Source organism: Crocodylus porosus, unplaced genomic scaffold (assembly GCF_001723895.1).
Source record: "Crocodylus porosus isolate Cpor-Errol unplaced genomic scaffold, CroPor_comp1, whole genome shotgun sequence".
NCBI classification, from domain to species: domain Eukaryota; kingdom Metazoa; phylum Chordata; order Crocodylia; family Crocodylidae; genus Crocodylus; species Crocodylus porosus.
In genome coordinates this window covers 11,243,802-11,256,557 of record NW_017728924.1, presented here as the reverse complement: position 1 = coordinate 11,256,557, position 12,756 = coordinate 11,243,802, and the positions used below count along the sequence as shown (strand labels likewise).

The window sequence follows — 12,756 nt, the reverse complement described above, 5'->3', positions numbered from 1 at the left end:
CATGCCTTATCATCACTGTTTCTCACTCTTAGATCAATAGGCACTTTTTAAGAAGAAATTGATGGCTATCATTAGGGGCTGTGAACTAAAGTAATATCCCATTGGGAGTTGCACTGTAGCTCCCTTCCATTCAGAAACTCAAATCCCTTCAGAAAAAAAAAAAAGTAATTAAAAGTCAGTCTTTTCTCTCCCTCCTGGCCCATTTTGCTTCTTGCCAACAACCAGTTTCTTTTTGGTTCTTTTGATACTGCACTTAAATTAACCTGCACCTGTTTTCTGCAGCTTTCAGCTGTAGATGTCAGCTATTTCCGGCACTAACCTCAAGACTGTTGCTCACAGCTCCACTGTCAGGTTCTTCAGACTTCCTGTTTTGTTCTCAACGCTTTTATTTCGCCGCTGTACTGCTTCCTGTTCTAAGACTTCTTGTGACTAGAATCCCACAATTGTCCTCAGCAAGACTTGGCTGGTAAAGTCTCTGAATGTTCTTCCTCTTATTAATGTTTTGTCTTCCTGTCCATAATCTTTCTAGATGGGTAATCTGGATTTTTGTGGAAATTCCAATGGGGTTTCACTGAGGTTCTTCATTATTGTGCATTCGCTCTAGAAAACAAGGAATTAAATAGCTCTGGTACAGACAGCTTTTCAGAAATGCTCAAGGAAGATACTATTCTTTCTGGAGTAAGTCAGCAGGGAGACGGTGATCCTTCTATTAGCTTGGTTTTCAATCATTTCCATTTAGCTGTTGCTCAGGTCCTGTTATAAATGTGTTAGTGAGTTCAAAAGCAAGAGCAGGCGCAGACAGTCTGATCTCAAGGCTGCTATCCTGTGTGCCTTTGTAGGTGAAAATCATTACAAGACCTTAAATGGAGAGATATGAAATACTGTTAGGCATGGAGAAGCAAAGATAACTCAACTAGGACACTGAACTCAAAAAGATGTGGCAGAAACATTTAAAGATAATTCTTTGCCTTGTCCCAGCTCCACAAAAAAAAGTTTTGAATAATTGTTGGTGTGACTGCAGTCTAGTTAAGTAAGTGACTGAGCTGGAAGATTAATCACTGTCTAAGAGGGTTTAATTTATATGCTGTATCTGCATAATTATCATATATATTAAGCAACAGGTACTGTCTTATGAGAAACTTTCTGTATCATACTTTTAAAATCTACTCTACTCTAAATCTCTCTAAAGTATTTTAGTGTTTATATATTTTCTTTCTCATCTTTATTATTGAAAACATTTGCATTAAACATGATCTGTTTTATTCTGTGACTCTTACATTCAAATCTTTCTTTCCTGTGTCCCCTGTTGCCCTTTTTCCACCTGAAATATAAGATTTTCTAATATCACAAGTGCTTGTTGATGAAATGATTATAGTCATTAATTAATATACCTTCTTCTTTACTGTTGAAGACAATTTATATTAGACATGCTGAACCATGATCCTGAGGTTAGAGGGTACAGGTGATTTTCCATCAAAATACATTTTTTGATGGGAAATGCTGTTGCAAGTTGATTTTAGATGATCCAAATTGAAATTTGCTGCAGAAAAATGGCAATGTTTCTGAAAGTTTTAGTTTTCCATTGGAAAAGTCAAAATGAACTGTTTCCTATTGCACTGCATTTACCCAGACCAAAGACTTTCCATCTTGCAAACACCATTAAACTGTTTTGTGTCTGCTCAGTTTGATGTTAACCTGTGTCTCCTCAAGTTGCTAGAGTGCTGCCATATACTCATGTCCCCATTTTCAACAATGGGCTAGACTGTCTAGCCAGAATCCATCTCCCATGATGCACCACTTTCATGGGACAGAAATTTTGATTTTCAACCAGCTCTGTTAGAGGAGGACATCTATACATGTGTTGTATTGCAGCTGACTAATTACCTCCATAGTAAAGCATCACCATCTATACATGTGCTGGTATTAGGGCACAGTAAATTCCATTTCTCATGATTTTTCTTCACATGATGTTTCCTATTCATGGATTGTCAGTCAGTACTTACCATCTTCTATGCTCATGCTGAGCTGGATAACACTCCATGTCCAACAAGGCTGACTATACAACACCCCCTCCCCTCCAGCACCCCTATATACACACTTCCTGGTTCCTGGTTTTCCTTCTGATATAAAAATATTGGAATTGAGTTGCTGAGTACTAACTGGGCAATAGGTGCACAGAAAAAAAATTATTATTTTACCTGGTATTTCAAGAGGCTGGGTTCTTGCAAAGTGCAACATATTGGATATCTGGCTGATTTTCCGTATCCTAGAGCCTGAAAAGGTAGATGTTGCTTTGTAGCTCAGTATTTTTGGAAGTGTCCAGCTTTCATAACCACACGAAAGGGTCAATCATATGCACCAATTCCTAATCTCACCTGCGTAAAGTTAACTTTCTATAGTGCAGAAGTCCTTGTTTTCTTAGTACTTGCCATGATTCCAGCACTTTGAGTTTGGAATAATAATTTCTGGTTGGAGGAGGTGATTTTCTTGCATGTGGGACTGCTTAAAATAGTCTGCAGGCAGAATTTTCCCTAACAGTTTGGAAACTGCCTGATTAAGGTGTTTATTTGCTGACTGCTCAAAATTACATGTGTGTCAAACTCCCCTCCCTCCCACAGCCATCGCTCAGGATATTTCAGCCCACGTACTGTCAGTAGCAACTGGTTGTCACAGTTTTAGTGTTGCATGCAGGATTGGCTCTTTCCATTCTCGGCACTGGGTGTTTATTGTTTAAGGGTTTTACCCAGGGAAGAACCATTCGGAGCTCTTCATCCAATGCAGGCCATTAGAGAACAGAGATGGAGGCTGGAGAAGCCAGTTGCACTGTCCTGGGAAGAGTCCTGCTTGCTCTCTGAGACTCAGACCCTCCAGGATCAGCTACTGAGTGGGGGACCCAGGAGAGGGGGGAGGCTGGGGGCAACTGGAGTGACAGGTGGCTGCTTTCTCCTCCTTCCCCTGCCAGCTCCTCAGTGCACTCTGACCCTGCCGACCAATGGCAGAGCCTCTCCGAGCTGGGGGAGGAGCTGAGGGACAGCGGGTCAAGGAGCTGACTGGGAAGTGTGGCAGCAGCCCCAGCGGAGGTGGGAGGCCTGCAACTGCTGAGTAAGGTGCTCACCCCTGCACGAGGGCCCGAGAAGGGAGACGGAGGTACCATGAGGAGGAGAACTGGGGTTGTGGGCAGAGTGAGACAACTGGGGGCGGAGGTGGTTTGGGGCAAGTGAACGGTGCCAGAGTGAAGTAAGGAAAGGTCTGGGGAAGCCACAGGAGTGTGCTGCCCATCTGGGGGCTTTGGAAGTGACATGAGCGCTGCACACGTGTTGCCACGCAGCTCTTTCCCAGACCTTGGTTGAGCCAATGTACGTAGTCCTGGCTCAACATGGGCAGTGTCAGCTCCTTTCCCCCTTCCCAGCCTGCACTAGAGCTCATCCAGCACTGGGAAGCCTCTGAGGCCACTGAGGTAGAGCAACCTGGGGAGGCTTGAAAGGGGCTAAGTGCAGACATTTGCAGGGGGAGGGGGAGGTTAGAGCTCATTAAAAATGGCCACCTGATCTAACTTAGTTTGCGCCGATGCAGACCTTACACTAGACCCAGTCTTAGTAATCAGAAACCAACCTATACTTGTACCTGGACAGAAGTTCTGCGCACGCAGTCTGGCCTCAAAATGATGGAACCTGGTCTAAGAGACCTGGACTGATGTGCGCTCAGACTCAATCACTGTAAGTTAGACCAGTGAATGGCACTTCTCTATAAAAAGTTGAACTTTTCCTACCTGCCCCCAGGCACTGCGCTGTTTTTGGCTCCCAGGCCCTCACCCATCCATCCCCTCTCTGCAGTGGACCAGGCACCCCCTCTTCTCCCTACAACCCTCATCTCAAAGCTACTTCCAGTGCTGGTTTTATATGCATGTGGATGCTGGGAGCCAAGGCAAAAAGTATCAGTGGTGGGAGGGATGGGGGGACAGGACATGCCAGATATATGAGATGCATCGAAAACTGGAAGATATTTTAAAAATATTCTCAAAATCTGGGCACAAATCTCTAATTTTTGCACTATGTGGTGTCACAGGGGTTAAAATAAGTGCAAACCCATACCGTCCAAACCAGGATGTTCTTGAAACATGATGGTCTAGCTCAGTGGTCCTCAACCATTTTTAAATTCAAGGCACCCCTTGTGAAGTGCCAGCTCTTAGCTTTCACTCATTTTTTGACTATGGAAAGATAGTGGAGCAATTTTTCTGTTGAAAAGAGCTTGGAAAGACTACACCATGTAAGAATGCTTTTGACACTATGGATTCCTATTTGAAATCTCTGGGTTTATCTTGTGAACTCTGTGTAGGCGTTTATACACTAAACAGTCCTAAGATTGTGCAGCATCCTTAAAAGGATCTCAAGACATCCCAGGGTACCACAGCACCCTAGCTGAGAATCACTGGTCTAAGTTCAACCAGGAATTATGGGTTTGAAGCAGGAACTATTAGGGAGCAGAAAAAACCCCAAAAACATTCTGACCTGTTATGCAGGGTTTCAAGCTAGAAGATCAAAATGGTCCCCTTACCCATGAAATCTGGGAACCTTTGGGTGTGCCATACCAACAATTTATATCTGGGTAAAAGGGAGCGTTGAGCTTACTGAGTGCCAGCTCTTTTGCAGTAGTTGTGTTTCTATTTCATGTCCTGAGCAGTTGCACATGGGAGTCTGAGGGAAAGAAGCTTATGAGCATGTACTGTGTCATACAACATACACAAAAATGAGATGCTAAGGCTGTCCTTTGGGTGCCCCCTAGCCACGTCTGTGATGCATACCAGATCCAGAGATCATGAGAGAGAGCTGTGGTGGCAGGTAGCCCTAGATTGCATTAACTGCCTCATTTCTAATTCTGGGGCTTGAAAGTTGAAGCACCATGCATGTTCAAGAGCAGCGCCCCTTGGAAAGCTAAGGAAGTAATGCAGACGTACCTTAATTGCCTATCTGCATGGTCTTACCACATGGGCAATGGCAGCTCAATCACAGCTACATACCCCAATCATTGATGGCTGAACTGCTACAGGTTATCTTCCACTTACCCTAAGGTAAGAGCATAAATATAGGTAACCGCCACAGGACAACCAGTGCTCAATTAAGGCACACCCTGTGTACTGCAAAGTAAACTGTTTGTATAGCCATACCGTATAAAAAACCCATTTCCGCCTTCTGTACACAAAATGTGTAGTGATGCCATCTCAGACCATTGGAATCCAAGTGTCTGTATCACTGTACCACACACACATCTCAGTAATTCCTCTTCCCAAAGGATGGAGACACAAGGGTTCTCACAGAGGTTCTGACAACTGATGAGCTTCAGTGCACATAACTGTTGCTTGTTGCCTCTTTCACAGTTCACCATGACTTCCCCTTGGATCTTGTTGGAGAAGGATGTATTTGCCCCGTTGAATGAGAGACTCTTGGAAATTGTCCACATCTGGAAAACTGGAAAGAAAAGGAAGGGCTCTGTTCTTTGTGTAGTTGGTGAGCAACTTTCTTCTCTCACTGTGAACTGATGGAGATTATACTGCAGGACCCTAGATTATTATTCTTGTTGTTATTCCCATGACTGTCTTGTTTTATATGTTGTTAAAGATCTGGGACAAACACCGTGTAACATCACATAAGATGCTGTAGAACTCCTAAGTGCTGTTTCACTATTGTTGTAGGAAAGAATTGCAAAAGTACAAGGGAATTTTTCCTTAAACTTTCTGATTTTCTACTTAAGCACTTTTGAAAATATTATAGCTCATATGATCTATGCATTCCCTTGTGTCCCATCACCTTACCATTTAAGCCACATCTGAAAAGAAGTGTTTGTCCCAGATCTGAAATTCTGAAAAGCATTTGTCCCAGATCAGCCATGTCTGAAAAGAGGTGTAGCTCCTTTTGGCTAACTTATTGGGAAGGGTCCCTTTTACAAGAAAACTTTTTTTAGTTAATACTGGCCACATCTACATGAGATGCTGACTGCACAGTAGCTCGTTACTACTGTGCAGTATCTTGTTACTACTGTAGAGAAGCATCGCTTGGCATGGAATGTGACACAATGTGACTGTGCAGTAGCTCATTCTACTACTGCGCGGTCAGTGTCACCAAAAAGCCATTTGGCAATGCTACTGTGCAGTAGCTCCAGTTACTGTGCCATCATTTAGTACTTGCGTATGTAGTAACACCTGCGTAGTCAACATCTCATGCAGATGTGTTCTCTCTTGCCTAATGCAAAGAGAATCCAGGTTTGAGGCTTGTCTTGAGGTGGTGCATATGTGAAAACATGAATAAGAAGGTACAACTCCATCCATTTCTTAATTCTGAATATCCGGATACCAGCTATACAAACTCCTTCAATATGGCATTTACCTATGGTAAATCCCACTGGGTTTAGTCTTACTGTTGCAGTGGCTTCTACCTTAGGCAAGGGAACAAGGATCTGTTTGGAAACACAGAGGTCAGTGGGACTCCTTCCAGAGATTGAAAGAGACTTTGGATAACGCTGCAAGAGACCAGTTCTGTATGTTAGTGCAATGTTTATAACATCTTGTTTCATCACACATCAATTACACGTAAAGTAGAAGTCTTATCTCCCCACACCTGGAATGCATGTATAAGCCAAACAGTAACACTGGTGTTTTGTATCCCTATACTTAGTTGCTAATTATAGGCCAATCCAGCTGTTCCTTGTGAAGGTGAAGGCAGATCGGGGTGAACAGTACAAGATAACCAACAGGTGGCTCTTAAAGTATCTGAAGCTGGTAGATGGAAAGACAGTCAATCAGGTACTGTTAACTCTTGCTTGTTATCATGGTATAGGGCATGACACAGTGTGTGAGTAAATGGAAAGAGAAATGAACGGGCTGAGTGTGAGGCCAGACAGATACAGCCCTGGTCTTAGTTTTAAGCAAAATGGAAGCAGTAGGTGAAGGAAGGGAGGACTTTTTAAATCCAGGACCGAAAAAGATAGAACAGCTTTTGATTTCAATATAATCTGGCGAGAGCAGCCATCAAAAGTTTTTAAAAAAAAGGCATCTCTGCTTTCTGATTTAGTTGGTCAGAGATACGTGCCCTTTATGCAGCGGTGGGCCTGTGGACCAGATCCGGCCTGCAGGGCCCCTAAAAATTTTAGAAAATTAATATTGATCTGTCTTAATGGATCACCAGTTCTACCAGAATGCTTTGGATGACTTATCTCAGACATCTCTTTTGGATGGAGACGGGGTTGTATGTGTGTTATAGGGAGGTTTGGGGGTGGGAATGCACCTTCACAAAGAGGAAATGGGGTGTATGTAGTAATGGCAGGCTTGTTGGATCTCAGAGCAGGCTGAGAAATCAATGAAGGACTGTTCTTTGTCATACAGCTTGTCACAGCAACCCTGTAAATCAAAAAAGAAAAGACTCCTATTGAGTACACGAGAGTTCACTTGGCTTCTGTGGCTTGTATCCTCCTGTATTCTTAATGCTATTTATTGGAATCCTCGTACAGACCTTGGAATGGTGGACTTTTTTCTCAGCTGTGCAAAGTGGTTCCTTGTTAGATCACCAGCATTTGCAGAACACACTGTAGGGTCCATCTGCTTGTCCATGTTGAAATAGGTTATTTACAGCCATTTGCATAGGTAATTAAGGATTAAGTACAAAGTTATTTCCAAAAGCAAGGTTACTGGAGAGTCAATGTGGTGAGTTTGTGCTTGTACAATGACATTATTGCAGTTGGGAATGAGAGCTTGGGAAGCAGCATTTCCTTTATGCTGCCAGTTGTTGGCAGCATGTTGTTAAATTTCTTATAATTAGTTTTTTATTAATGTGAATGTGCCAGAGGCCTTGGCAATAAGCCTGGGTTTGTACAAACATTGAAATAAATTAAAGGAGAGCAACAGAATAATTTTCCACTCTGTCTCTAGGACAAACAGAATATACCTGTATATAGGCTACAGAAAGCATGAGAAAGAAAGCCTGCTTTTTAAGACCTGCTTAGAAAATAGTGCTTGCAAATTTTCATGGGTTCACGATACAGGAGTGGAAACTAAAATGGTATTTCATTTTTGTTATGCCCTAAGAAGAGAGCCTGATCTTTATTTTAGAAGACAGGTCTGATTCAGCTCTGACTGAAGCCAATGAGAGCATGTCCAATCCAGATCAGGTCTTAAGAACATAGGACTAAAAGGGACCTCTTGGTTCTGGCTCCCTGGTATAACAGACAGCCATGTCATATAATCCCTTTCATAAACTAATCTTAAAAGCTGCTAGGGTTTTTGCTCCCACTACTCCTATTGGGAGGCTGTTTTCAGAACCTGATGGCTCTAATGACTAGAAATCTTCTGATTTATAGACAGCAGTCATATTCTTTCATCCATTAGTTTCCCAAGCTCTCCCTTTGTAAGATAAGTTCTACTTCTCCTGATGACCCAGGTAGCTCAGGCTGAAGATGTTTGCATAGAACTGTTCACAGTGTTCCAGACAAGATCACACTGAAGCCCTATACAAGGCATTCATACTTCCATGTTTCTACCTTGTTTGCCACATTCTAGGATGGTATTTACCTTTATCACTGCTATATCGCATTGGTGGATCATAGTCATCTTGTGGCTGACTAACATGCTCACTTCTCAGTCATTTCCAGCTGACAATCTCCCATTTTATAATCAAAATACTTGGTATTAGTTCCCAAGTGCATGATTTTGCACTTAGTACTATGGAATTCCATCCTGTTTCTGATATTCCAGTCCTCAAGGTCATTTGGTTTTTCCTGCATGATATTCCAGTCATTCTCTGCATGGACAGTTCCTTCTAACGTTGCTTTAGCAGTGCAGATAACAAAACACAGAAGCTCCATGAAAAAGTTCCCAGTGTGGAATGTGTCCTCTGAGACAGCCTGCATGAGCTGGACACAAAGTCTAGGGACAGACATTCAAAAAGCCTGAGCCTGAATTGATTCAAACTTTGCAGGTTAGTCTAACCTGACTAGGCTGAACCGGTTTGAAACTGGACAGACATTCTCTTTGGACTGATGAAATTCAAGCACATGCCTGCAGTGGCTCAGGCGAGAAGCCAGGGGTGCTAGAGCAGCCCTCCCTTCCCTTCTGCAGAGAGCTGAGCTGAGGAGGGCATGGCTAGGCCCTGGCAGGACTCTCTCATTAGGGATGTCTGCCTGCACGGTCCCAGCCTTTTCCCAGCTGGCTGCTCAAGGGGCGGGAGTGTTGCCAGTCCCCAACCCCGGCCTAGCACTCTGAGGCAAGGGGGAGTGTGCAGTGCAGGCATCTGTTGATGATACCAAGCTTTTCAGTCTCCCTCCCTGTTTTGTCATACTGTCTGCAGCAAACTGACAGGTGAGCAAGCCAGCTGGGGGGCTGATAACAGTCTTCATCACCCAGTTAGCAAAACAATAGCCTCTCTCCACATTACTTCAAACTTCTTAAACAGCTTACCAGTTGACCTGTTGTTTAGCTCTAAAAGCCCTAAGCGGTCACTGTTCTGTCTTCCTCTCCCAGTAAAATTGAAGAGAGAGATGCACACAGACACCTCTTGGCATTAGTTAGCATACCACATGCTGGCTACAGTTTCTGCTGTGGTAGAGAGGAGAAAGGGATCTCTGTTTAAGCAGCGAGTGGTGAGAGGGAGGGGAGAGGGGGGCACAGGAAAACCAGCTGACCCTGCTGTGCCTGCAAGTCTGTGCCAAGCTCCAGCCAGGGAGCAGAAGGGAGGGGCCAGCCCTTCAGTGTAGCAAAGAGCCCCAACCAGCCCAGAGAGTATGCTGGGATGCTGATAACTGATTTGGGTCAAGCCGGTTTATGCAGTTTGTCCCAGACCCCTTGCTGGTTTAAGTTAAATCAGAGTTAAGTCTGATACTGCATTCAACCAGGTTTATCTCAAACCAGTTTCAGCCATTTTCAAACTGGTTTATGTCACTGAACATCTGTTCTATTACAGGTTTAAACCAGTTTATGATCACTTAGACCAGGTTATGTGTAATGTCTGCCCCTGGCCAAAATGGTTGCCTCTGTTGGCACTTTGCTTGGAGATTTAAATGGAGGGTTCATAGAAAACAAAGACTTAGCAGTTACCTTCATGTGTCAACACAGACATTTGCGGAAAATGATGCTGAATGATTAAAACAGGAAATGTAAACTGTGTAGCTTCAACAGCAGCAGCCATTCACAGAAGAGGGAAAACAGTTAGCCGAGCACCAGAAATATCACTTTCTGGAGTGCTGACACTGCCTATAATTTGGATTTATTATGCAGGACATAATAATCTCAGTGGGAAGCTGAATCAGCCTATTGTGATGTGTCTTTATCATGATGTTCCCTTATTAAAAATGAACTTGCATCCTAATGGATGCAGCATCCATCAGGCCAACATATGGAGACATCTGCATTATCATGGTACAGCTCCCAGAATCCATTCAGAACTTTTTAATTTTCCTGTAAGTCTGATTGGCAAGAGGCAGGGCAGGCCTGTGTAAAGGATGAGTAGCCAACCTGCCTGTGTGTGCTGTGCATTATACCCTTAACTATGAACAGCTGTGGTCTTGCTATCTGGTCAGCAAAAGAGACCACCCTCCAAGATGAAACTAGCACAAATCCATCCTCTTCATGCCCCAGGGAAGAGACTGTAGAACTGCAGGCCCCTGGGATGGAAGTCCATCGTCCTCTAAAGAAGAGTTACAATATGCATGTCCCCAGTAACGGTCCCACAATCTCATTTTGTAAATTAACCCACAAAAATAGTGCAAAAAACCAACACTTCCCTCCTCAGAATGAACCCATACAGTCCCCCCCCCACCCTCTGGCCCTGAATCAGTGGAGACCCCTGAAAACAAATGACTGATGTAAAACCGCTATTAACAAGGAGGTATTTTTAATTAGCACATCTCTGGGAAAGCCTCCCTGTGTGGCAGTGTGAAAGATGAGACCCTAACAGGCAAATGAATGCTAAAAACCAGACATGATTATGAAGCCTGTGCACAACTTGTGCTCTGTGCGGTGAATGCCAGTGACTTGGGGCCTGCTCATGTATGCTGGCCTCGTGTTCCACAAGGAACCTGCCTTCCCCTGGTGCTGCCAAAGCCCTGATATTGCACATTTGGCAGTGCTTTTAAGTTATGCCTCTCTTGACAAAAACTGTATTAATATTTGAGGCGATTACTGAATAGCCTCCTGCTTTAATCACTCCTTATAAGGTATAAAGCATGCTATAAACCATGCCAGTTGTAAATCCCCCCTCAGACGGTGGTGTTAAAAGCTGTTCCAGACGCTGCTATCCAGGCTGTAAAGCAGTGCGGGGGTGTGATATATCACTTTAAGGTGTTTAGAAAGCATGGTGCAAATTGTCACAGGACTGAATAAATCATCATAAAGTCTGAGCCTATTATTAGTAGTAGTAGTATCAATAATAATAAGTGCAGCCTGCGAACTCTCTAGAAGATGGGATCATGCAGTGCTGCTGAACTAATAAGCTGTTGGAGGAAGGAGCTAGTCTTAGTGGAATATTCCCAGCTCAGGACCCCTCTTTCTGCAGATCTTCCTTTGCTATTGCTCTGTCCCCTATTCCATCATGCCTTCCCCAGAGGCAGCCAGCGCTGTTCCCTGTAGCCAAATTGGCAGGTCAATTGGCAACAACCAGGTGGCAACAAGGTGCAAGTGTCCTGCCATGACAGGGAATTTATTAAGTGGTTCCCAGCAGGCTGTAGCTAATTATTCCTATTCTGTGTTGTAAAAACCCCCTGGTACTGTGATAATCTGATATCTGGGGGAAAGTTCTTTCCTGGCCCAAAATCAAGTAATCAGTTTGATTTTGAGTGAAAACAAAGCGCATCAACCATGCATCAGCAAAGCAAGGTCCTTACAGCATCAGTCCACTGTGATTGGCCCCAGCTGGAGACAGGACCCCAGTCGCTGATGATTCAGGAAAAAACAACCTAGAAATCATTTGGCCAATTGCGTATCAGTAGTGTTCTGCATTGTCAGTTTTTACCAATTTTCATGAATAAGTTCCCTGATTTTTTAAAGTCAGTTTTTACTGATTTTCACCTATTTTTCAGTTCAAATCCCTGTTAACTGGCATTCCCCACTTGTGCCAGTTTACAGGGATTTGTACTGAAAAATGGGTGGTGCTGGTAAGCTAAAAATGCCACTGTGTTAGTTACCTGAGGCACAGGTTTCCAGCCGGATGGTGGTGGGGCAAACGTGGCAGCGGCCACATGTGGAGCAGGGAGCCGGAGGGGTGCAGCTGGCCACATGAGGGCCAGGAGAGGGTGGCTGGAGCTGCTGCTTGGGGTGCAGGACTCCCGGCTCTGACTCCAAGTGGGGTGGGACAGGCTGCAGGAATTCCTCCTGGTGCAGGTGGGTCCGAGCTGTACCCCAGCAACATCGGCTTCGGCCCTGCCCCGAGTGCTGGGAGCTGTGAGCCCCACTGGGGCGGGGGGCAGGTGGGAGAGCCTAGGCCCATTCTCTGTGGTGGGCACAGCACCAAGCTGCTATGCACAGGCCCATGGGCCTGGAGCTGCTGCCTGGGGCTGCAGAGCTCCAGGCTCTGACTCCAGGTGGGGCAGGAGGTGCCGTTGCCAGGGTCGGGTCCCCCCTCACCACATCTGGCTGTGGACCACTCCCCACTCCCCCCAAACATCAGGGCAGACCGGCAGCAGGCTGCTGCAGCAGGGGGAAGGGGCACAAACACAGCTAGGGAAGAAAGGCAGGGCATGGTGCGGTGTGCTTCCTGCTGCTGATCTGGGGGTACGTGC

General features: G+C 44.7%; 1 protein-coding gene across 4 annotated transcripts in view; it reads left to right on the top strand.

Annotated features, from left to right (window-relative positions):
* The first annotated feature begins 345 nt into the window (after positions 1-345).
* The window catches only part of LOC109313661 (exocyst complex component 1-like), a 64,158-nt gene continuing 51,747 nt past the window's right edge, over positions 346-12,756 (top strand). For 2 of the 4 annotated variants that reach the window (XM_019540326.1, XM_019540325.1), the window contains exons 1-2: positions 5,156-5,504; positions 6,669-6,796. In XM_019540326.1, the coding sequence (XP_019395871.1) occupies positions 5,330-5,504; positions 6,669-6,796 (303 nt within the window). In that variant the 5' untranslated portion in view covers positions 5,156-5,329. Of the gene's footprint in view, positions 467-2,979; positions 3,081-5,155; positions 5,505-6,668; positions 6,797-12,756 lie in introns of those variants that run through there. The other 2 variants (XM_019540327.1, XM_019540328.1) reach the window with 2 other exon arrangements.